This window comes from Dipodomys ordii, unplaced genomic scaffold (genome assembly GCF_000151885.1).
Source record: "Dipodomys ordii isolate 6190 unplaced genomic scaffold, Dord_2.0 Scaffold20, whole genome shotgun sequence".
Classification (NCBI taxonomy): Eukaryota; Metazoa; Chordata; class Mammalia; order Rodentia; family Heteromyidae; genus Dipodomys; species Dipodomys ordii.
The window spans coordinates 22,176,015-22,202,286 of record NW_012267236.1 but is presented as its reverse complement, the minus strand read 5'-3'; the positions used below and the strand labels follow the sequence as shown (position 1 = coordinate 22,202,286).

Genomic DNA, 26,272 nt, shown 5'->3' with positions numbered 1-26,272 from the left:
ATTATAGCACTTGAGCCACAGCTCCACTTCCAGCTTTTTAGGGAGTAATTGGCAATAATTCTCAGACTTTCCTGGCTGGTCTGGCTTCAAACCGCAGAGTAGTTAGGATTACAGGCATGAGCCGACAATCTTCAGCAGGAATGTAATTTTTAAATTGGGGATACAAATTAAAAATGATTTGAGCCATCAAGACTGTCTTTGCATCAGGTTTCTTCTACAGTTCAAGTAAGGAACAAATTAATTGAATTAGGTCTGGGAATTTGCCAAGTGGGAAAAGGGAAACTGAGCTAAGTGACTGTAAGTGAGGGGAGGTGTATGGACCAAGGACTCTGAAGGAAGAAAGAACCCAGGTCAAATGAACTTTTCATCAGTTAAGTATATTCGAATGGATGGTTACTTATATGTATGAAGACACGCTAAAGAGAATATGTAAACACAATATTCTTAAAGATGGGAAAAATAGAAGAATATCCCCAGGATAAGCTACCTGGGATCAAAGGTGAACAGTTGACATAGGTAGTCACAATGTCACTTGCATTTTTCTAGCAGCTGTGTATTTTAATTTCTAATTCTACTGACAAGACTTTGTCAAGAAATTAAGCCATTCCTTAGGTGACTCTTTAGAGCACCTATAGCCAATGAAACAGAAACCTATCCCAGATAAAATTCCTCAAATAATCATAATCATTATCTGAGTAGTTTTTCATTATTTCAAAAATTATCATGTCTATGTACTAACAGACATAGATAAGTTAACGTGACACATCCTCGCCCAATCCCTGCTATCACATTATTGGTCTAGAAATGGAAGCTGCTGTTACTAATACTTACTACTTGGTAGACATACTACTTTCCTATTTTTAAGGAACTCAGAGCCTTATAGCAAAAAAATCTAGCAGAAAGCCTGTGGTCCACAGAAGGTGCACACTGTTCCAGCACACAGGCAAGGTGTGAGCGAGCCTTAAAAGGGATGCCTAGCCCAGCACAGCATGATCCGGGGCAGGGAGGTGCGTGGAGCAGAGGAGGTTTGGCTTCCATAAACTACATTTCTCTGGAAGGACCAAGAAGCCTCATCCACAAGAGTAATATGTGCTTAAACCATAGCAAGACATGATGCAAAGACACATACCTTACAGCTAAACCCTTCTGTGTTGGAGTCAGTTCTTCATCTTTTCGAATCATTCCTGAGAAACAGAAAACAAGTGCTCTTATCAGGTATGATTTCTCACAAGAATGACATCTTTTCCACTCACATTTTCATCATATTCCTCTTTGAAATTCATGCTATATTTCCAATTCTGATCTAATGACCATCTCTTCTTTCTCAGGGCAAAACAGACTCAATCATGTAAAGGACCATCATGTAATGTGACATGTCCAAGCCTGTGTACAGTAAATATCACATTACAGGAAAAACAAAGCCATGAATCTCATTTATCTCTAAAGGAAATTATTTTACAGAAAATTTTCCAAAGGGTTGGAGGCATGGCTCAGCTGGTGGTACACTAGCCAATGAGTAAAAGCATCAGGTATTGAGTTCGAGTCCCAATCTCAGACCAAAAAAGAAAAGAAAACTCCACAGAAATAGAATGACAAAGGGTGAACAAATGCAGCAGTGGTACTTACTGAATACTGTGTTGAAAATGAATTATACAACATGTGGACAGAAATGGGAGTGAAAAACTGGGAGAGAGTGAGGGAAGAGATAACACTGTCCAAGAAGAAATGTGTTCACCTTTAAAATAAAAATAAAAACTATTTAATAAAACTTTCCAAATGCTAGTACTTTAAAAAATTATCCTTACTTGTAAAAATTATGACCTGCCAAAAAGGGGCATTTAAAAGTTTCAATTAATGGATGATTTAAATAACTAACTCAATGAAGCACTGGTGACTCACATCTGTAACTATCGCTACTCAGAAGGCTGAAATTGAGGATCACAGTTCAACAGTCTGGGCAGAAAAGTCCCCATGAAACTCTTATCTCCAATTAATGACTCAAAAATCAGAAGTGGGGTTGTTGCTCAAAGAGGTAGAGCATTAGCCTTGAGCAAAAGAGCTCAATAATGCCCAGGCCCTGAGTTCAAGCACCATAACCAAAAGAAAAAAAAAAAGGTAAATAACTCAGTTATTTACTCAAGGTAAAGCAAGGAACAATCTCTCTCTCTTCCATGACTCCAGTGAATGAAAACTACCTTCAAATATATCATCTTTGTCCATATATTTGCCTTTTCCTCCCACACAAGACATATTACTATGATCACACTTACTACACCCATATGCTTTTTAAAAAGTAAACCCTAAATTCATCTTAGAGACTAAAGAGAGACTAAATTTAAAGCAAATAATACAATTAGAAAATATTTATAGCAAATAAAACGTAAATATCCCTCCCTAATCACAATGAAAGCAATTAAGAAGCACCGAGAAGAAACAGAAAACATAAACAAGTCATAAAATACAAGTATCTAATTGATACATAAAATATTAATTTCATGATGAATAATGAAAAAAGACTAATTAGTAAAACAAGTTCTAGAAGGCTGATGCAAAAAGACTGAGTTTGAGGCCAGACTAGGCTACCTAGGGAGTAGATCAGCCTCAGCTGCTCACTGTCTCCATCCTTCCCTGCAAAAGAACCCTAATAAACAGAGAAATGCAGACTAAGGGGATGGTATTTTTCACTTATAGTACACAGAATTTTTAAAGGTTCTTATTCATATAGCATGGTCTCAGTATTAGATAACATATACACATTTTTATGTACAATACACACATTACCAAAAGAGAAGAAGAAAATTATTATTGCCTTAAGAAATTCCTACTACTTCTGTAATTTATATTCTAGTAGGAAGAAAGAATATATATTAATGAGCTACTAAGAGGAATTTATATGATTTTTCTATAAACCAGTACAGCAAAGACTTGAGAAAACCTTTCTGTCTCCTAACCTTAGTAATCTAAACTAAGGAAATAATAATATAGGGGTCTGACTAGAAACTTATGATAAGGGTATGACAAGCATATACACAATAACAAAAAATTTAATTCCCTATACATACAACAACTAGGGAAAAGGTAAATAATTATGTATCTACTTTTGACAATTATGTAAATAGCCAGATCTTGGAAGAAGATGAAGGAAGAAGTCGAGCTTTAGTAAGTATGGCTCTGAGGAGAACTGGAAACACAGAGGACTTGTCACTTTTTTTGTGTGTGTATTTATTTGTACTATCCAAAGTCTCTTCAATGAACAAGATCTACTTCTTTGTAGTCAGAAGAGGAAAGACAGGTAAAAAAAATACTGAAGAGAAGGGAAAGGAAGCACATGATCAGGAGGGAGTCCACAGAGAGGAATGCTATACTCCAGACAACTCTACGACAGACACTGCTATCTACTCTGCCCACAAAACAAAGGGCTTTCTTTGGAAATGATGACCATAGGTAACTTAAAAAAATCAATACATTATGTGTGTGTTGTATGTCTATGTGTGTATGTCTCTCTCAGTGTGCAAATCTATGTCTGAGTCTGTGTCTCTTCCTTTTGTCAGAAAAGAGCCTTGTTAATAGCCAAATGCATGTTGTCAAACTTTGGTATATATACATTTTGTTGGGCATTAACTCAGCATTTCTAAGTGTTTGGTTTAAGGTAGACTACTTATGTCAGTATAGTCTGACATTTGGGCTGGAGAGGTTATGATGATATTAGAACTGAAAACTAGCCAAGGACAATTAGACACACAGCTTAAGAGACAGACTGTCATAAAACAATTTGGTGTGGGAAGTGTACAAGTACAACAAGCAGTCTTCCTTCTCAGTTCAAAATCTGGGTACTTATAAACAGAATGACTTACAACAGATTGAGGTCAAGATACCACTTTTTAAAAGCTAGAACACTAACCAAGACAGTATATATAGTTTAGCATATGATGGATGAGAAATGACTTTTCCTATTTCCACATGAGGTATCAGCATCCAGCAAGGCTGAGGTACTTCTACTGGAAAGTGCTATCAGTGAGGCTGCTGGTGAGACAAGTCAGATTTCATAATCACCAAACACACCCAGGATGCTCAAAGATCTTGCATATACAGTTTAAAATTAAAAAGGTAGAAAGAAAGACTCAATTCTGTGAGAGGGATGAAGTGTCTCAAATATTGCCTAGAATTTTCCTACTACAGAAGGACACCTGCTCCTGATGCTGTGGAACGAATGCTGCTGCTGGCCTGGTAGCTGAGAAATAATAGCTACAGCAGAGGCCCAGATCCAATGGGCTCTGCAGCGTTGCTGCACCTGACAAGGTGGGCATCAGAAAGTCCCACAGCCTCAACACAGATACAGCTCCTGGTACCCAGACTGTCTATGCCAAAGTGTGGTTACTCGGAACCCCTGCTTTCCTTCTGTGAGCCTAGAAATGTGGTGATCAGCCTCCAGGTGGCAGCCCTGAGTGCTGAGTCTCGAATGACTTCCCTGGCAGTTAGTCCTTCACAAGTGTTGCTGAAGGAATCAGAGCATTTTCTGTGCTGCACTAGGAGAGGACTCTTGGAAACATGTGCTTGGTTCTTCTGTACTTCACTAGAGGCATTTCTATCTTACTAACTTTGCTTGGAACTTTTATGTTAATTAATCTTACTAACGAATAGTACTGCATGCGGAATCCTGTAAATTACCAAACCAGGGATGGGCTTAGGCTCCCCCTAACAGATAAGAAACCATTCCTCCATTCCAGCCTGCAGTATGAAGTAGAAGGTGGTATGGGGTATGGCCAGCAGGATGTCTGATACCAGGATGGGGGAGGAAACATCTTGAAAAGCTAAAGCATTCAGAACAATTCAGACATTAGACAGCTAATATATATCTGAAGTGCTCTAGTGTCATCAGATGCTTCTAGACTAATAGGCAAAATTGTATCCCTGAGCCATGACTTCCCTATATTCTCCCAGCTTGAGCCATCATCAGCATGACACAGAAGTCTTAGCACCTAAATACAACTGTACATTTTCACTGGCAGCATCTGACAGAATGAGAAAGTACGAGCCATATAACTATACCATACTTGGTGAAGTTCTGTCCACTTCATTTTTCAGGATGTAAGAACTATGAGACATGATATGCCAATTGTAATCCATACAAAGACCCTACAAAGTGGATCAAATGGTGGGCTTACTTGGGGCAGCACCCTGGAGCCTGAGTCTACCTGCACAGTCCCTGGCCATGCCACATCTCTAGGGAGAATTTGTCTTCTGTGCAGGTGCTCTAGTTTTTGAAGGGCAGAAACACAATTGCTGTTTAACATGCACACTTGACTAAACAACCATCAAAGGTATTTAAAAGAAATCAATTTCCTGCTCCAAAATTATTTTGGTTGTCAGTAGTGAAAATGGAAAGTTGTTTACTTTTTCCCCAGAAGTCAAGGCTGGTCTTCTGAATATGGGGCTTGAGTTCAAGGTCTATGCACTGCCCTCTAGCACTCTATCACTTGAGCCACTTCTGGCTTTCTTGGTGCTTAATTCAGGATAAGAGTCTCATGGATTTTTCTGCCTGGGCTAGCTTCAAACAGCAATCTTCAGCATTCAGTCTCTTGAGTAGCTAGCATTATAAGCTACCAGCACCTGGCTGAAAGTGTATTTCTTTTATATTTCAAATTGCCACAAATTTGGATCATATGATCAGATCACACTATTTTATCTTTTGTCATTGGATTAAATTAAAAATCAAGATAAGGGGAGGGGGGAGGCTGGGAAGGGATGGGAAGGGTAAACAAAGGAGGAGGCTGCAATGCTTGGTAAGAAATGTACGCATTATCCTGCCCATGCAATTGTAACCCCTCTGTACAGTTTGTTCACAAATAAAATAAAATAAAATTAAAAAAAAAATAAAAAATAAAAAAAAAAATAAAAATCAAGATAAATGGAGTTGCGACTAATGAGGGAAAACAACGGAATTGGTGAAACTGATCAAAATGCATTGCACTCATAAATTTATATGTTGAATTAAAATCCCATTTTTGAACTAAAGATAATAATTATTTTTCAAAAAGAAGACTGAGGGGAAACAAGCATACTTTATTTTTTTTTATTGTGAAAATACTGTACAGAGGGGTTACAATTACATGGGCAAGATAATGAGTACATTTCTTATCAAGCATGTAGCCTCCTCCTTTGTTTCCCCTTCCCATCCTCCCCCCCCAATCCTCCCTGACCCCCCCACCAAAGTTGTGAAGTTCGTTTTCAACATAATGACTTGTACATCTCATTGTTGCAATGGTTCCACCTGTATCCCTATTTAAACGATTTGTTTTTTCCCTTCCCCTTCACAAATTATACCGACATCAAATACAATGAAAGCAGGGGTTATACTGTGTGTGTGTGGGGGGGGGAGGGAACATACAAAGTAACAAAGAAATAATCTTATAAATGACAAGCACACTTTAATAACTTAAGCAAAGCTAAACGTTTTCCTTACCTTGCTCCATCCCTTTTCTTGTTCTACAGAGAACTGTTATGATACTATTTCAAGCAAAAGATTTTTTGAGTAGGATTATTTTGAGCAATGAAAAATTAGTTTCAGAATTCTTACCATCATGAATTTCATAAGCCAAACTAGTGATCTTCTGGGTAATGATCATCATTGGGCTGTGACAAGACAAAAATTAAATATTTTAAGTGAAAAAAGTTAAAAAATACTGTTACATATGAAAAAAAGTCTTTGTTCAGCTTATATGCCAACAAAATCAATAAACTCCTAAAAGAAGACAATCCAGAGGTTTCAGAGACAGGTATCCGAGGCTTTGTCATCAGACATGCCCAGGACCCAACTGATGAGCACTTCTTCTGAGATACCACTGCCTTTTGCCACAAGGATGAATAGTAAAATGCCTGGGAAAAGGGGGACAGGTAGGAAATAGAAGACACTGGGTGAGAAGTGTAAGCATGGGAGCCAGACAGGATAGGGAAACAGGGAGAAAGGGAAGGGGAGAGTGCTGCCTCCCTATCCTGAAAACAGGGCATGCCAGGCCAGCCACCTACAGCCCAGGAACCCTGGCGTATTTTCAAGAAAAGAGAACTTGAAAAGAATGTGTCAAGGGGGGAAAAAAAGGCAACATTTTCTCCCCCCCCCTTTTTTTTGGTCAGTTGTGGGGCTTGAACTCTGGGCCTGGGCACTGTCCCTCAGCTCTTCAGCTCAAGGCGAGCGCTCTACCACTTGAGCCACAGCGCCAATTCCAGTTTTCTGGTGGTTTATTGGAGATAGGAGTCTCACGGTCTTTCCTGCCCGGGCTGGCTTTGAACCACGATCATCAGATCTCAGCCTCCTGAGTAGCTAGGATTACAGGTGTGAGCCACTGGCACCCGGCTTTCTTCCTATTTTTTAAATTACTCTAACTGAATGGGTAACTTGGAAGGAAAAAATCGACTATATAAAGCCCCAGAATGCATTTCATTTTATCCTTTGTTGCCTCAGTTTACAGATGGATGAAAGAACAACCAACAGGTTAATTCTTAAAACGGCAAGAAAAGTGGGGAGTCATGTTTTTCCTAAAGGCAGAATGTGCACTTTGCGTGCTTGGAGCAGGTCACATGGGTGCCTCCTTCCACACCCTAACTGTGCTGCCAGGTCACGAAGGGCAGATCTATTGTGGTCTCCCACCAATCACACCGTCCAACATTGCCTTTGGCAAAACAGTGGTCTCACCAGGAGTCAAGGAAGGCATGGATTCTCAGTGTCAGCTTAGGGCTACCAGAGCTTGTTTTCAACATCTCACCACTGGGAAGCAGATGTGCAAGTCTGCTTCTCACATGCCCCCAAACAGGCAAGGTCACAGGAAGGCTGCTCTTAAAATTTCCAGAGATTTCTCTTGGTTCCCTTAAAGCCGATTCTTCTATTTATACTACTCACTCCAAGGAAATCACTTCTCAGACAACTTAGTCCCCCAAGTCTGCCAGGAACACCTGGTTGCCTGGTGTTTCTGCCTCCACACCCTGAAGGATTATAAAAATGCCCTCCATCCTTCACTTCCCTGGTGTGGGATCAGGGAGGGCCATGTTTCTTCCCCTGCCTAATACTTCATAGTTTAGCTTATCAGTGAATTATAACATCTCCTGTAGTAATTGCCATGCACATCTCATTAAAACTGATACAATAGTTATTAAACTTACCACAATGACATATTAAGCTGTTAGTCAAACTAAGTGAAGACGTTTTAGAAATGCAGATATGTGCTTGTTTTCAGTGTCTTTACTGTGCCCCTCACATCCATGCAACTTTTTCTTTGGGCTCAAAGGACACAAAACTGTTAGGACAGTGCAGTGGGCTGAGAGGAAGAAAGGCACGGTGCTGATTCCAAGAGAGCCCCACCCCGTAAAGGAGCCTGAGCTGGGGAGGTGTCTGCAGGTGCTGCTTTGCTTCACTCTGCCTGTTCTTCCTGGATCTAATCTGCAGAGCACCACACCTTCTTCAGGCCTCAACCTAAGTGCTGCATTGTCCAGAAGGCCTACTGGAGCAGCTCTGCGGTCCCGTGTCCATGCACAGGCTTGCTCTTCATTTCGTTCTCACTCCTTTGTGTCTGCTGAGGTAAGATACCTCCTGAGGACCTAGCATCCAGCCAGTATCACCCTCTTTACAAAGTCCCAGGGCGAGTAACTGAGCAGCCTGTTCCTGACGGAACCTGCAGGTGTCTAGTCAAAATCTGCTACTCTGTCCATTCTCATCAAACAGTAATCACCATACTGTACTGCAACCAACTGTTTGCTTTTTGGTCACCCCAAAATGCCTCAAGCTCCTCAGTAGCAGAAACACTGCCTCACTTGTCTCTGAGCCTTCAGAACCTGGCACAGGGTTTGCACTCCAAGTACTGCTTGGTTTACAAATATATGTTATCCTTTTGTCATTTTCTTTCCAGTTAGGGATGGTCATTAACCCATACATTCACTTCGTTCCAATGAGTCTGGCTACAGTATATTTTAACAGGACATCTCACTTCAGAGTGATTCACACCATTACCGACACTTCAACTCTGCTGACCTTGTAATCAATGGCACTCCTGTATCCAATTCCCTCCTAAGTCTCCAGGAAGGCTGACCTCACCTGCCAGCACCAAGACCATCTCCTGTCCCCCAGGGGGAGGCAAGGAGTTGAGGGGCAGGGTCGGGAGTGGGGAGCAGGCTTCAGAACCTCCACTGAGGGAGGCAGTGCCTCAGGTGACACTTCCTCTTCCTTTCACAGGACATCACTCTATTCACTGATATCGCAAATACTTTCCTCCATGAGATGGCTAAGAATGCAGAAAGTATAGAGAACAGCTAATGCTCATCGGAAGGGAAGACTTTTTAATAAAAACTCTAGACTTTCTGCCTAGAAAGGGACAAAAGCAACAGGGAAACAGAACACCAGCAGCTCAGCATAGTGTCCTCAGTGCATAGTGGCGATCGGACAACAGAGGTCAGGGGACAGAACAGACAGCTGGCCCAAACGCAAACCCTGGCTCTACCACTGTACCCTGGTGGGAGAGTAGGGAGCTCATTCCCATTTTTCAAAGCAGTTCTACCTATAACATGGAGGTAACAGTGTGGCTACGTGAAGCCAACAAAATGGCACTGTGACAAACACCTCATGCATCGTGGGCGACATAGCAGGTGCTGCTAAGAGCAGTCCCCTCTCACCTCCACACCTTCCCCTCGTCAAAGCCGGAGCTGCTCAGAAGCACACGGCACTGAGAGACACAATAGTTAAAAGGGAAGCACTCTTTCTGAAGACATTCTCTGCCATTACTTTATTTTCTTGAGTAGTTACCCACATTCAACCATAGTCAAAACATTAAATGGAAAACCCCAGAAATAACAAATTCCTAAGTTTACACTGTGTGCTACGGTTGAGTAGCTGATGAAATCTTATGCAGATCCATTCTGCCCCACCTGGGCCACAAATCATTGCTTTGTCCAGCAATTCCCATACATCGTGCACCGTATCCACTGGCCTTCAAAAGGCACCTGCTAGCAGATCAACTATCCCAGTACCATGCTGCTAGCAGATCAACTATCCCAGTACCATGCTGCTAGCAGATCAACTATCCCAGTACCATGCTGCTCGTGCTCGAATGACCTTTGTTTCATTTGATAATGGCCCTGAGTGCAAGAGTAGTGATGCTGGGGCTGGGAAGGTGGCTCAGTGGTAGAGCGCTTGCCTTGCATGCATGAGGTCCTGGGTTCAATTCCTCAGCACCACATAAGCAAAAAGAAAAAAAAAAGCTGGAAGTGGCGCTGTGGCTCAAGTGGTAGAGTGCTAGCCTTGAGCTGAAGAGCTGAGGGACAGCGTCCAGGACCAGAGTTCAGGCCCCACGACCGGAACCAAAAAAAAAAAAAAAAAAAAGAGTAGTGATGCTGACATTTCCTAGATATGCCAAAGAGAAATCTTAAGTTGTTCAAGTGAATATGCAAGTTTACTGTAACTATTTACATATTCAAAAAACTCCACACAATATAAATAGTGTTTGAACTGTGGTGGTTTCAGGCATTTCTTGTGGCTCTTGAATTATATCTGCCATGGATAAAGGGGTACTGTAACTACATAAATAAGTGTTAGATGAAACAAAAAGGATTTCTGAATAAATGTGTAGAGAAGAGGGAAAATACACACTGAATTTGCTGAGGAAGGACTCTAAACAAATAATGTACTCTAGCCTTTAAGATTCAGGGCTTGAACACACAAATATAGTTGCAAGGGTGCTCTGAAGAAAGAATAGGGTGAATCAAAGTGCTGAAGAAGAAAGTCCAGAGAAGACAGGCTAAGAAGTGGGATAGACACATGGTTGAGGACTCGGTGGGCCACAGTGAGGAGGACACTGCGTGTTTCTGATAGACGTAGGGTACATTGCTCAGTGAGCATACCGAAATTCAGAAGAAAAGGCAAGGGCGAGGTGGGGAACAGACAAAGCACATCATAAACAGATCCAGGTCTGTTTACACATGGTAACTTGAACCACACTAGCAGCAGCTACATAGCATGTTTCCTGGAGTTAGATGCAGGTACCTCAAAGGGTTGGGAGACATTCCCTGCAGGATGAACTAGGAGGAATGAAACTTGAAGTTTGTGGGTGGCTGAATAAATTGCACATCTCTATTTTACTACATGATTACTGGGCAAGAATGTGAGAGGAAGACTATGAAGAGCAACAAAGGCCTTCATGACTCACTGGACAGATGTTCAAAATTAAACTCTGGACTTCAAATGACAATTTGAATCTTTGTTTTTAGACCAACAGTTTATGCTTAAAGAACCACCACCTACGCAGGCACCCTGCAACCTGCACTGCCCATGATTATCTCAGCTGAAGGGACACACATGACTACCGGCACCTTCTAAAGCTATCTACTTAGCTCTAAGATACAGTCTTGATTTGAATGGAAAACTATTTCACATGGATTTCTTTTTGGTTGACATCACATATCCCAATTAAGAACTCATTATATTTCTGACAGAACTACTCTTGCCTATCATTACAACCTAGTTTTACATATGTGACACAAGGATTTACATTTCTTTGCTCTATCTACTGCCCCATTACATTTCTCAAAGAATTGAGTCAGGGTTTCACCAAGGAGTTATAATCCTACCATTGTTTTTCTATAAAAATCTGCTTCTAAATCTCCAGCTTCCTTGATTTGTCTATTTCTTCAAAGGTTCCATATTTTAGAAAACCTTAGTATAGTAGTAACCTTTTCATACATTTGTGTTGAATTCACTATTATCAAGCATATTCTAAAAAACCTATTCTAGAATAGACAGGTTAACATGAATGGAACTGCAACTTTAAAAGACCAAATTCTACTATCTAAGTAACCAGTTGCTTCTCAAGTTACTACTGTTCCATCTCCTATAGTAAGGCTTTACAGTTTAGTTCCTGTCATAGTTTTTTACTTTTGAAATTCAAGTCCTTTATCTTATACTAACTTATATGCTTATATGAAGGAAAGTTACTGGTTTTAAACATCTCCTGCATCTCTTTTCTGAAGTAGATGTGGTATCTAACAATTTTATTTTATTTTGTGCTAATACTGGGGCTTGAACTCAGAGCTTTGATACTATCTCTGAGCTTTTTTGTTCAAAGCTGGTGCTTTAGTACTTGAGCCACAGTATTACTTCTGGCTTTTTGGTAGTAACTGAAGTAAGTCTCATGGACTTTCTTTCCCAAGCTGGCTTTGAATCTAGATCCTCAGATCTCGACCACCTGAGTAGCTAGGATTATAGGCATGCACCAATGGCACCAGGCTTATAAAACTTTGGGTTTTTTACCTTCTTGAAAATAGAAAAACTGCTATTAAGGAGAATCCCTTTTATTTAATCAATATCTTAAACATATCCTGAACCTAACAAAATATATTTGAACACACACACACACACACACACACACACACACACACACACACAGAGCTTTTCCATACCTTGTGAAAGTCAATCAGTCCCATACAAAACAGATTTCATGCTGGCTCATTAACGAAAGGCTGGGCTTCATTTCCTGTGCTTTCCAGCCTTAGTGCATGGGACAGCTAAGCACCAAGGATGAATTATTTCATTGAATAGCTGCAATACTAACCTACTCAAGGATCCTAAGGACCTTTTCTGCTCATGTTTGAGAATGTATTTAAGGGTCCCCATGCCTGAGGGCTTCATCAAGGGAGCATATGCCCACGAGTGACTCTTTTCTGGGTCCATTTCGTTTTTAAAGTACCTTCAAATGGTTATACAAAGGAGTTTCAACTTGACATACCCATTGATGTGCACAGTGCATCACTCCCTTGACCGCTGTCCTCCAGCCATCTATCCCAAGTTTCCTACTTCCATTTTCATGTATGTACACTGAGTATTCCTTTCCTCTCTCCATTCATCCCTCCCTATATCCTTGCCATTTTCACTTCCTAGCATTCATTTTGTTAAGCTATCCGTTAATTGTTCAAAGGGGTTACATTATGGAAACCATCCCTGAGTATACATACTGCAGTCAGTTTCACCAAGTGCACACACACATACCCCTCTATGTACATTTATGTATGTTTTCTTTTAGGTCTAACTTGGCCATATGAGAGAAAACATATGCCCCTTGTTTCTCAAAGCCTGACTTAATTAATTCAATATGAATATTTTTCAGTTCTACCCAAATATTATTCCTAATAGATGAATAAAAATGTCATTGTATACAGATAGCACATTTTTCCCCTCAGTTGTAGGGTATCTGGGCTGTTTCCACACCTGGGCTATTATGAATAGTATTGCAATAAACACAGGTGTACTAGGGTCTTTATTCTATTCTGACTTGAGAATATTTGGATAAATGCTCACAAAGGGTACTGCTGGGTCATAGGGTTGTTCTGTTTTTAGTGTTTTTGAAGACTATCCACATTGACTCCCATAGTGGTTGTACTAATTTACATTCCCACCTGTGTTCATTTTAAAAAGAGTGAGCAAGAGGTAACGAGTCTGACAAGAAATATATTTATTACCATACTTATGTAACTGTAACCCCCCTTGACAATAAAAAAGACAAAATAAAATAAATAAAAATAAACAGTGAGCGCTTTAATTTCATTTTGCCTGGGGCATGTTCTTCAGCTAATTCATCCCTGTGTCTTAATCTCTACCAGTTCATTTATATTGGTCAAATACTTCCTTCTAAAGGATAAAGATTATACATTAAGCTGGGAGTATTAGAAATAGGTTTTCTATCTTTAAAATGCCACACCAGGGCTGGGAAGTTGGCTCAGTGGTACAGCACTTGCCTTGCATGCCTGAGGCCCTGGGTTCGATTCCTCAGCACCACATAAGCAAAAAGAAAAAAGCCGGAAGTGGCGCTGTGGCTCAAATGGTAGAGCACTAGCCTTGAGCTGAAGAGCTGAGGGACAGCGCCCAGGCCCAGAGTTCAGGCCCCACGACCGGACCCAAAATAAAAAATAAAATAATAAAATGCCACACTATTTTCCTTTCACATATTTAAATGTTTAATATTACATTTAAGTCAGGCACTGGTGGCTCACGCCTGTAATCCTAGCTACTCAGGAAGCTGAGATTTGAGGATCACGATTCAAAGCCAGCCTGGGCAGGAAAGGCTATGAAACTCTTACCTCTAATTAACCCATAGAAAACCATACGCGGTGCTGTGGCTCAAGTGGTAGAGCATTCGCCTTGTGCTGAAGAGCACAAGGGACAGTGCCCAGGCTGAGTTCAAGCCCCATGACCAACAACAAGAGCAACAAGATTACATTTAAATACTTAAGAGAAATCTTAAATTTTGTGTGTGTGTGGGGGGGGGTAGGGCTTGAACTCAGAACCTGTATTCTCACTTGGCTTTTTGATCAAAGCTGCTGTTCTACCACTTGAGCCATGGCTCTACTTCTGGCTTTTGGTGGTTAACTGGAGCTAAGCAGATCATGGACTTTCCTGCTTGGGCTGGTTTTGAATTGTGATCCTCAGATCTCAGCCTCCTCAGTAGCCAGAATTACAGGTGCAGTTCTATAACTGGATTTTTTTTTCTTTTTGTCGGTTATGAGGCTTGAACTCTGGGCTTGGGTGCTGTCCTTGTGCTCTTCAGCTCAAGGTGAGTTCTCTACCACTTGAGCCACAGCACCACTTCCGGTTTTCTAGTGGTTTATTGGAGATAAGAGTCTCATGGACTTTCCTGCCCAGCTGGCTTTGAACCATGATTCTCAGATCTCAGCCTCCTGAGTAGCTAGGATTACAGGCGTGAGCCACCAGTGCCTGGCTTAAACGGCTATAACTCCATTTTTTAAAAGGCATTATGCTCTTGATTTAAACTCTGCTCTAGTTTTTGCCCAGTGTAATGGTCTTTTCCAACAGAATGTGAGCAGAGTCATGAGCAGGCATATGCTCCCTCTGCTTCCACTCAGCAGCCCGGGCCCTCCCTCGGTCAGCTGACTCAAGAAGATTCTAGAGAGCTTGAAGGAGATGAACCCACAAGAAGCAAGATTCCTTGGTCATTAAATATTGAGTTGCTGAAATTATAAGGCTATTTTAGCATCAGTTAGCCAATGCCTAACTAATACAGAATGATGTTACCTAAAGACCTAGAGAATGACAGGAGTTTGGGATAGCAGATGAATGACATTAAAAGTTGATGACAAAGATCCAACTGAATGAGACTCACAAACGTGTGTTTGTACCAACCTTCACAGTTGTGTAATCAATTCAATTTCATTATGCTACATTTTGCGTTTTTATATCTGGTAGTTTAAAAGAACAAAGCAAAACACACTTTTTTCAAGAAAGAAAGTAGTTGTGCAAAAGGCTTCAATTCAATGTGTCAATTTTTGAGTACAATACATCTTTCTTATGTTTTCTTTTTCTTTTTCTTGTGAAAATACTGTACAGAGGGGTTACATCTTGATCGGTGTCACCACTTCTATCTTCCTCCCACCCCATCTATCTCGACCCTACCTGCCCCCTAAGTTACCTGACAATGAAATAGCATACTAAACCCCAACATATAAACTAGAGAAAGATGTGGATAAAGTTAAGACTAGAGGGACTCACAGCCACATGGCTCCTCCACCACCTGCCTGTATCGAGTACAGAACTCTCAGGTCCAAAGTTTACTTTCAAATCTCATGACTGCCATATCATAAACTCCTAGTTGCTAATAGTAATGTTTCTATTATCAACAGTTACAAACTGACTTCAGAATGTTCTTTTGGTTTGTATTTTATATTAAATGCTTACACATCTCATGTATTATACACAGCTTTTGAAAATTATGAATTTATATCTTGGGAAATACCTCTTGCGAATCACAGCTCAGGTTTTTCTATTTGTGTTGTCTGTTTTTTCCCCAATGTGTTTTTAATCATCCTTTCTGAATTGAATTACTGTTACTAATTCAGTAAGTAGTGCCCCTATGGGCTGAGCACTGAGGAAAACCAATGGAACACTACCAATATGGTTGCTATTGCCAGACAGTTAGGTTTCCCAGTGAGTGTGACACTTTTAAACTCCCACAACTAGTTTCCAACATCATTACACTACAACAACACATGACCTGGCTGCCTCCTCAAATCCACTAAGGATTTTTGCAGTGACCACAGTATGCATTGATTCTGCCCAGTAGTTCTTCAGGAACATGTACTGTTGTATGCTGAGTTGTCAGTATGTTTCCATCCCTGCATTCCAGGTGTGTGTCTCAAATTCACTCAAACTGTGATAATTTGATTAACTAGGTTTTCTAGTATACTATATTCCTTTTGTTTTGGCTTGGTTTTATACATTTGTTGTTGGTTTTGGATGCAACTTCCTTTCATCCAAGCCTACTTTTTAAATCTCTGTAATAAATTTCATTTTTATCTCACTAGGGAGAAAAAGACATTCCATTTTCTAAAATTTTTGTTCTTATATGAGCTAATTTTTTCTCATGTAACTTTAGTCCATTTTATGGTTGAACATGTTTTAAAGAGGTATTATTTTGTTCAGTTTTTTTCCTACTGAAAAATGTAATTTATCCCCAAATTAGATGGACTACTCATTCTGAGGCTGCCCAGAATGCTCAAGACTGACATAAAGGCAAGTCTTCTGCAGCCTGTTCAATGGGGAAAGCTAACAGGCTTGATATAATGAACAAAAAAGGAATAAAAGCCCCAACTGCCCACCTGGCTCCAAGGTGTTAACACATGTCTCTTAAAAGATGGGAGCAAGTTAGTTCATATGTGCCTTGCCACAGCTATCCATGACAGACACTCCAGGAGCTTTGTTACAGAATGAGATTGAGCAATGCTAAGATGGGAGATGAGGGAGGGAAAAAAGGAGGAAAGGAAGGAGAGAAAGGGGGAAGGAAAAGAAGAAAGAAAAGAGAGAGGAAGGGAGGGAAGAAGCATCAATAGCAAGAATGAAGGTTTGAGGAGGACTGCCTTTTCATACAAATGCTTGTAGAAATTTCTACCAGAATTAGAAAAAATGTTTTTGATACCAGAATGTCAGATAAAAATTTTCATTGCTATATACTTAGAAATAAGACAAATTATGAGCACAAGTTTTTTTGTGACTTTTGTAGTATTATATATGACCTATCATAAGAAAAATGCTAACTTCACAAAGCAATTTTCAGCTAGAATGCTTAATGTCTTTTCACTGGAAATACTAAATAAAACTATATTTTGCCTTTTAACCATCTGTTTGAATAGATAACACAGTCATTTAATCAAAGTTTTAATCTTACCCTGAAAAGTCAGCAGAATACTGTCCATAATCAAAGATATAGACTCTAGTAATTTGGCACACGGTGAGATATCCTAAAGCAAACACAAAACAGCATCTGAAAAGCAAATGAAAACTGGGTTAGTGAAACCAAGAGATTCATTTGGTAAGTCATTCATTTTCAAGTTATTTAATAACTAAATGATATGGCTTAGTAATTAAATATTGCTTGATTTACTCTACAAATAACTTGATTTAATAAATACCACCTCATTTACTTAACTATTGCCTTTGTTCAATTTTTTAAAAAGACATCCATACATCAAATTGCACATTTTTAAGTCCTGATTACATGCATAACAATGTGATTTTTGGTACCTGGGTTTTTTTTTTTGGTATCAATTCTTGCTTACCAGAAAACCAAATTTACCATGAAAATACCTGGCTCAGCTATCTGCTAGCAATCCCCTGGCTTTGATGTGAGCAGTCCTTTGAAAACGTATTTTGAACTTTGAAAAGCAGGTTGTCACGCATTCCCTTGTGACACACACTTGCATCAGGCAGTACTTACACACCACAGACGCATTTTAGTGTCTTCCAGAAACAATATGTTTGAAATAGTATAAATAATAATGAAAACATAGTATGGAAAAAATAATTTATATTTCAGTAAGACAATAGGAACCTAGAAACATACTATAGGATTTGGAACATTATATGAGATAAAAGCTGCAGTGCAAACTACTGGGTAGAGGTAGCTGACTGGGGAAAGGATAATCCCTAGGGAGAGGTAGATCCCTGGGGAGAGGTGTATCTCTGGGGAGAGGTTGATTGCTGGGGAAGTGGATTGCTGGGGACAGGTGCATTACTGAGGACAGGTGATTACTGGCGAGGTAGATTACTGGGGAGAGGGGGATTACTGGGGAGATGGATTGCTGGGGACAGGTGGATTACTGGGGAGAGGTGCATTACTGGGGAGAGGTGCATTACTGGCCAACTTGGGTAGAAAGGAAGGTAGTTGTAGTATGCCTTGATCTCATGCTACAATGATTTTAAATGAATATAAGATAAAATATAAAATCATACCAAATAGAACTATATTAAAATGTTCTCAAAGTGGAGGACTTTCTATACATAAAACATCAAAGGGAAAACAATAGATTTGTTTAAACTAAAATCGTAAGCTTGTCATGTAGGCAGATCAGGTGGTTTTATGAAAATGTTCTTTAAAACTCTGAACAAAGGGTAAGGGAGGAAAGCTTCCTGATTCAAATGGTAAACCAAGTGAATATTTTCATAATCACAGCACCTGACAAAACAGTATACATATGCAGATGTATTCAGAAAATGTAGGCAAACCAGAAGGAATCATTTCTAAATATCATGGGGAAGTCTGTATTTTCTAAGATGTTCACAACAGTATTGCCATGATATAGGCTCTTCTGCACACTGATCTACTTCCCAAACAAGAAGAGCCTACTTCTACACACCCTTTGAATCCAGGCTGGCCTTCTAACTGTGCCAGTCATCAGGTTATTCCAAAGCAACAATTTGTTAATGTTAGGTGTGGCCTGGAAGTTTCTACTTCTTGCTTTCTGGAAGCTGATTGTCATGAAAGAAGTGTGACCTGAGACCACTGTATGGGGAGACTCTGAAGAACGAAGAGATCGTGTGTAGAAAGACGAAGACAGAGACAGTGCTGTGTGGGTAGTGCATACCAAGAAGCATCAGTCCTTCCATATGTTAGTGAAGAAACTGACATCTAAAGACCCACCAGAACCCTTTCTGAGTTCCTGAGCCACAAAATCATAAGCAAGATAACAACGCAATATATCAGCCACTGTATTCTGATGTTGTGACATGACAGAACCCAAGCTGGTAACTCTATGTGGGGTGCTACTGTAACAAGCATTTTGGGTGCCAAAAACAGACTGCAGATTCAGGCACCATTTAACAGCAAACATACATAAGACCTCCAAGTAAGGGCTGGGAAGGTAGCTCAGTGGTAGAGTGCTTGCCTTGCATGCATGAGGCCCTGGGTTCAATTCCTCAGCACCACATAAAAAGCCGGAAGTGGCGCTGTGGCTCAAGTAATAGAGCACTAGCCTTGAGCTGAAGAGCTGAGGGACAGCGCCCAGGCCCAGAGTTCAGGCCCCACAACTGGCAAAAAAAAAAAAAAAAAAAAGACCCCCAAGTAAAACTGCATGGCTGAGCCCAGGATACACACAGACCCTGACAATCAGCTATTCTCTCAGGAAATCTGAGTGTTAGATCTGCCCAGGAAAAATGATCCCTTCCCTGTTTTCTGTTCATGTACATAGACCCCTTCCTGCTTTGTTCTCTCTGTGTAAAACTCCACATGGCCCTCCCTAGAAGTCTCCACCCAGCCCCTGTAATAGCCAGGTAACTGGGCTCTGGCCCCTGTGGGTCAGGGGGAGGTCCACCAGGCTGGGAGCTCACTTCCTCATCTGCTCCAGTCACACCTCCTTCTCTCCCCTATATACTCTCTCCCTCTGCCATTAGTTCTACTGAGTAAGGCCCTGTGGTTTGGCCCTCCCAATAAAATCTTTTCTGCCTGAACCATGTGGTGATCTCCTTTTGGCAGCCCTTACATTGAGGTGATTTTCTTTGCTGCAACAGACTGGAATAATTCCTGATAAAAGTGAAGCACACTGAAACTGTTATTTATTTTAAAATAAGATATCCAAATCATTTTTAAATCAAGTTAAATAAAATCAAATTGTGCTGTCCCTGAGCTCTTCAGCTCAAGGTGAGCACTCTGGTTTTAGAGTGGTTTATTGGAGATAAGAGTCTCACAGATCTCAGCCTCCTGAGTAGCTAGGAGGGTACTTAACATTAAACAATGCCTTCTCAGCCTTCAGGAATCAGTAAAGTAAGCAGATAAAAAGTGTTGAATGGAAAAGAGGTTTGCAACTGGAAACTCAAATAACATTAAAACCCACTCTCTTAAAGTTGATCTCTAACTCTAGCATCATATGCCCAATCAAAATCCTAACAATACTGTTGGTGGAGTCTAAGTACACAATTTTTTAACACCTAGAAAGCAAAATAAATATGATGAAGAAGACTTTCTCCATTCTGATAGAAAACTATGTCAGGGGGACTTCAAAAATAGATCAAAAGATTAACCATATAGGAGACAGTTCAAAATGGGAGGTTTATTATAACGCTGACATATTATGTCAGTGAGAAGATGAGGTTAAATGAGATTAAAATCAGCTCTCACTTCAGAAATAATTTTCCAGGTAACATCAGACATACATGTAAAAAATATCTAGTATTTAGTTAGTTTGGCACCAGTAGCTCACACTTGTAATCCTAGCTGCTAACTCAAGAGGCTGAGATTTGAGGATCACAGTTTGAAGCCAACCTGGGAAAGAAAGTTCATGAGATTCTTATCTCCAATTAAGCCCCAAAAAGCTGGAAGTAGAGCTCTGGTTCAAGTGGTAGAGTGCTAGACTTATGCAAAAGAAGCTCAAGGACAGCATCCAGGCCCCGAGTTCAAGCCCCAGAACCAGCAAGAAAAAAAAATCTAGTCAGATATCAAAAATGATACCATGAAGAATACAAGGAGAAACGATCTCCTCAAAATCCTGGAGTTGAGATAACCTCATAAGCACAAAAACGTTACAAGTGCCTTAAAGATGAAGTCTGACAAATACTTATGACATAAACAGATACTTCTATATGACAAATGACAAAACAAAAACTTTTATCAGAATTTACTACATATACTAAAAAAGAAAAATAATCCCAAACAGAAAATTGCACCAATCAATAAGAAAGATTATGAATTCAAGTGGAAAGCAGATGAGAAAAATTAATGAACAAATTATGGAAAAAATTATAACAGCCAATTCATTTAGAAAAATGAGATTTGGGCAAGGAATAACCAAGAGTGCTAGGAGAAAGCAGATCAGAATGACAATATTTGTGTGCATACAACAGAAAAAGTTTAAAAGTAGACGATACCCATACTGGCCAGGGGACACAGATTGTCTCAAACATGGTGGGTAAAGCTGAAATTTTCAAAAGTCTATATTGAGTGGGTGATTTTGCAATACACATTGGAATTTGCACATACTCTTTGAACTGCCCATTTTACTTTCTTTCATTTATTACAAATGTGAAAAAGCTGTGGAATATAAAGACTAGTCTGGTTATGATAGAAATACTATACAATGTTGTGTTGCTGAACTACAAAGCATTTCTTCCCAATTCATTCATGGACTTCAGTTAGTATAGTAGCTTTCAAATGTACCACACTGCAGAGAAAGCACCTCAAGATACAGACATAGGCAATGACTTTCTGAAGAACTACAACTACTCAGAAAATAGTAGCAAGAACTGACAACAGGATTACATCAAATTTAAAAAGCTGCTGCACAGCAAAGATAAAATTACTAGAATGAAGGGACAGCTTACAGAATGGGGAAAAAAAACATAGCCAGCTATACATACAACTGAGGACTGATATCCAAAACCTGTAGTAAAACACTCAAAAGAGAATAAATAATCCAATCAGTAAGTGAACACATGAATGGAACAGACGTTTCTCAAAAGAAGTACAAATGGCCAATGAATTCATGAAACAAATGTTCAATATCTTTAACCTCACAAAAGTGTAAATAAAAATTATAGTGTGGTATCATCTCAGTTGGAATGGTTATAGAAAGTGCTGGGAAAGATGGGTAAAGAAATGAGTATGCAACAAATGGAATCTAACTCCTTGTAAAATGGTGGGAATGGAAATTAGTCCACCCACTATGGAAGTCAGTACGATGGTTTTTGAATGAACTATAAATAAAACTAATGTGTGAATCCAGCTATACCACTCCTAGGTATGTATTAAAAATATAATTTGTCCTTCAATAGATATTTAAATTTTTAGTGGAGCACTGTTCACAATTGCCAAGTTATAAAATCAGCTAAGTGACCAACAGATGAGTAGATAAAGAAAATGTGATTTACAATAAACAGTGGAGTTTTACTTAGCTATAATGAATTAAATTATGTCACTTTCAGGAAAATGAAACTGAAGCTCATCATGTTAAGAGCCAGACTCAGATAAATATCACACTTTTTTTTTCTCATAGTTGGCATCTAGATTTTTTAAAAAGACAATACTAGGGGACTCTGTCTCTAATCCTAGCTACTATGGAGGCTTAGGTCTGATGATCATAGATCAAAGCCAGCCCAGGCATACAAGTCCTCAACTCTTGGCTCCAAGTAACTAGCAAAAATAGTCTGAAGGTATGGCTCATGTGGTAGAGCACTAGCCATTAGCTAAAAAAAAAAATCTAGTTAAAGTGATGTGCATACACAAACACATTAGAGAAGGACTATTTGGGAAGAAAGGATTGGTGGAAGTGGTAATTGAGGGGTGATCAAAGTACATTATAGGCACATTTGAACATAAGCAATGAAACAAATCCATTACAGTAAAGAAAAATACCAATATAAAAACATTAATATTAAAGAAAAATCCATTGTAAGAAACAATAAATCTTGTCATGGTAGAAGTCCTTACATGATTGAAATTGGCAAACTAAAAATCTGACCATTTAACCAAGATTCTGAACGAGAGCCTGTAGACCAAATCTCACCCACTGTCTATTTTTGTCAATAAATTCTTATTTGTCTAAATGATGCCCATTTGTATGTTTGTAGTCTATGGATGCTTTTGCTTTACAGCTGCAATAACAGTGAGGCCCTGGAGGCAGAAAATATACTCCATTGGCCCTGTATAGAAAAAGTTCCCTGACCTTAATTTAGAATTAAAGTGATGATAAAAACAGTAATAATGCACACGAAACTTTTTTTAAAGTGTCACAACTGTAGCCATTATATTATAAATAACAACAAGAAAACCCATAATCATTTCATTAACATAAACAAAAATATCAACCAGCTTTCATATTGAAACTGCATTAATTCCCCAATGACATGACTGAGTCAGACAGTGCCTAAGCACTTGTAGTTGATTTCATCACATCACAGTTGAGATGCAACCAAAGTAGCTACAAAAATTTGGCAAAAGTAAAAAAATTTGTTGAAATCAACTGTGTACATGGAATTTATAATAGAGAAGTAGATATTTTACTCATTTTAAAGTTAGGTACTACAAATCTACTAAGTTTACAAGTTTTATAATAAACATATATACCACTGACTCTCAGTTTTCCTGGGGGATTGATTACAGAATCCCCAGATACTCAAATCCATGTGTTCAAGTCCCTTATAGAAACTAGCACAGTATTTGTACATAACCCACTCATTCTCCTGTATACTGTAAATCAGTTCAACATTGCTTTTAATAACCTAACAATGCAAATGCTATGCAAATAATCATTATACTATATTACTTAGGGAACAATGACAAAGAAAGACAACATTTGTTCAGTACAGATGTAATTATTTTCAAGTACTTCCTATTCAGTTGGCTGGAACTACAGGTATTGAACTCACTGATAAGGAAGGCTGGCTGCTTATTTACATGGACATTTTCCCCAGAAAGTAGTTCGTTGTTAAACATTTACTGCCAAGCTGAAAAACCTCTATGGGTTCCTAAAATGTGGCTGAACCAAAATATTCTGTAACTAGGAAATATACCCCAGATTTTCAAGACTAAGTATGAAAACAAAACAAAAAATACACTTTTTAAGTGATATTTTAGATATACTACATAAATTATTAAAAATAACAATTGTTGGACTAGAAATGTGGCTCAAGTGGTAGAGCACCAGCTATGAGCAATAAATCCAAGTTCAAGCCCTTGTACCAACATATGCATGTGCATGCTTATATATTCACAAAAAAACACAAACAGAAACAAAAGAACAAGTGGTGAAATTACATCTGTCACATATTACTATTGCATGATGCTAGCTTTTCCTGAACAAAAGCAGTGAGTAGGGCATGGAGCAAGACAGTGTGACTTTTCACACTTCTGTCATGCTTTCATTTGGTCTTACACATGGGCCTGATGGCTGCTGCAGTCATCATCCCCACATATGATGTAAGAAACAGGCTGAGGATGGCAAAGCAGACAAGGAACACGTGTGTGTGTGTGTGCACGCACGCGCGCGCGTGTGTTGCTGGTGGTGTTGTTCTTACTGGGGACTGAGCTGCAGGACCTTACTACTTGAGCCAGGCTCCAAACCATGTTGTTTTTTGTTGTTGTGAGTTTTTTTTTACTAACCTTGCCAGACTGTTCTTAAACTAATGATCCTTCTGCCTCTACTTCTTAAACAGCTAGGATTCCAGCTATTCACCATCATGTCTGGCAGGAACCTGCTTCTTTACTGACATTGTTGAACTCTAACACTAGCTCTGGACAACTCTAACACCAGAAAAAGTTGCAGGTGGTAAGTTTTTTTTTCTATCTCCAACCAAAAGCCCTAGGACTATAGGGAGGCATGTTAGGGAAAGCCTGTGATTTTTACATCACTAGAGTTTTTTATTTTGAAAGTTTTAGATTTTTACATATGGTGAGTTTTACATCACTAGTGCAAGTAGACACAAGACAAATATTTGTACAACACAATACTATGTTTAGTGCTAAGGTCAATGTGTAAGTCTCATTGAATGCCCTCAAATACAATAATGTACATGCAAATAAAATACAGACAGACCTGAACTAGACTTGACGAACTGCCCTATCACTCTGTGTGCTCTGTCACACAGCAGGCCATGGACATAGCGCCCGTGGATGCTCATTAATGTGACGCCAGCGAGGAGCTGCCAGCCTCCTTGTACCTGACTGGCTTATGAGTCACATGACAGAACTGGGGAATAAAGCACAACACAGAGCACTTGGGAAGTTTAGTGTGCTGCTGCCATGGGTGTAAGTGCCACAACCATGTGTAGCTCCAGAACAGAACATTTTTTTCTTACTCATTAAAAAACAAACGTTGAATCACTGCCTCATTTCCAAAAGTGAAACTATATTGCAAATATCTATTCATTTAGGTATCAGAGTAGAAATTGTTCAGGAAAATACAAGGTGCTCAGGGACTACTGGAATTAATGAACTAGAGAAGCTGACAAAACTGAAAAAATTCTTCTCAAACAAGGAAAACATCCTTGAAAGGTTCAAAATTGTGTTAAGAAATACAAAGCAAAAACTAACAAATGAATACTTGTTCTAATGTGCTGTACACTCAAATTAAACTGTTAGTTTTCTGAAATTCTCAAGCTTAGATGTAAGTAACAACTCCATCATGTAACATGTGTGATCTTTAGAAAGTTACTCCCACCAGGTGCTGGTGGCTCACACCTGTAATCCTAGCTACTCAGGAGGTGACAATCTGAGGGCTGAGATTCGAAGCCAGCCCAGGCAAGTCTATGAGACTCTTATCTCCAATTAATGACATAAAACTTGGAAGTGGAGCTGTGGCTCAAAATAATAGAGTGTTAGCCTTGAGCAAAAAAACCCTCAGAAACAGCACCCAGGTTCTGAGTTCAAGCCCCATGACTGAAAAAACAAAAGTTAGTCGGGCACAGGTGGCTCACACCTATAATCCTAGCTACTCAGGAGGCTGAGATCTGAGTATCACAGTTCAAAGCCAGCCTGGGCAGGAAAGTCTGTGAGACTCTTATTTCCAATTAACCATGAGAAAACCCAAAGTGGTGCTATGTCTCAAGTGGTAGAGCACTAGCCTTAAGCTGAAGAGATGAGGGACAGCGCCCAGGCCCAGAGTTCAAGCCCCACAGCCAACCCAAAAAAAAAAAAAAAAAAAGAAGTTACTCTCCATCTAAAGTCAGGTACACTTGCACAAAAGGTCTGAATATCTGAATACTAATTTAACTTTCTCCTTAATTGCCCCTTTCATCTATGCTTTCCAAGATTTTTGCTTATGTACTTTTGTTTCAAGTGTCTTTGTATATTCTTTGAAAGGGAAAATAGAGGAATTATATTATCTGATTTTAAGATTAAGGGTGGTAATGTCGTAAGATCAGAAAAATAGAAGCTGGGGCTGGGAAGGTGGCTCAGTGGTAGAGCGCTTGCCTTGCATGCTCGAGGCCCTGGGTTCGATTCCTCAGCACCACATAAGCAAAAAGAAA

At 39.5% G+C, this 26,272-nt stretch overlaps 1 protein-coding gene across 1 annotated transcript in view; it reads right to left on the bottom strand.

Moving 5' to 3' along the window:
- Mboat2 (membrane bound O-acyltransferase domain containing 2) overlaps window positions 1-26,272 on the bottom strand; it is a 79,530-nt gene that overhangs the window by 20,847 nt on the left and 32,411 nt on the right. Inside the window, exons 5-7 of the mRNA XM_013013566.1 lie at window positions 17,208-17,303; window positions 6,578-6,633; window positions 1,130-1,184 (exon numbers count right to left, since the gene is read on the bottom strand). Of these exons, the coding sequence (XP_012869020.1) occupies window positions 1,130-1,184; window positions 6,578-6,633; window positions 17,208-17,303 (207 nt within the window). The remainder of the gene's footprint in view (window positions 1-1,129; window positions 1,185-6,577; window positions 6,634-17,207; window positions 17,304-26,272) is intronic.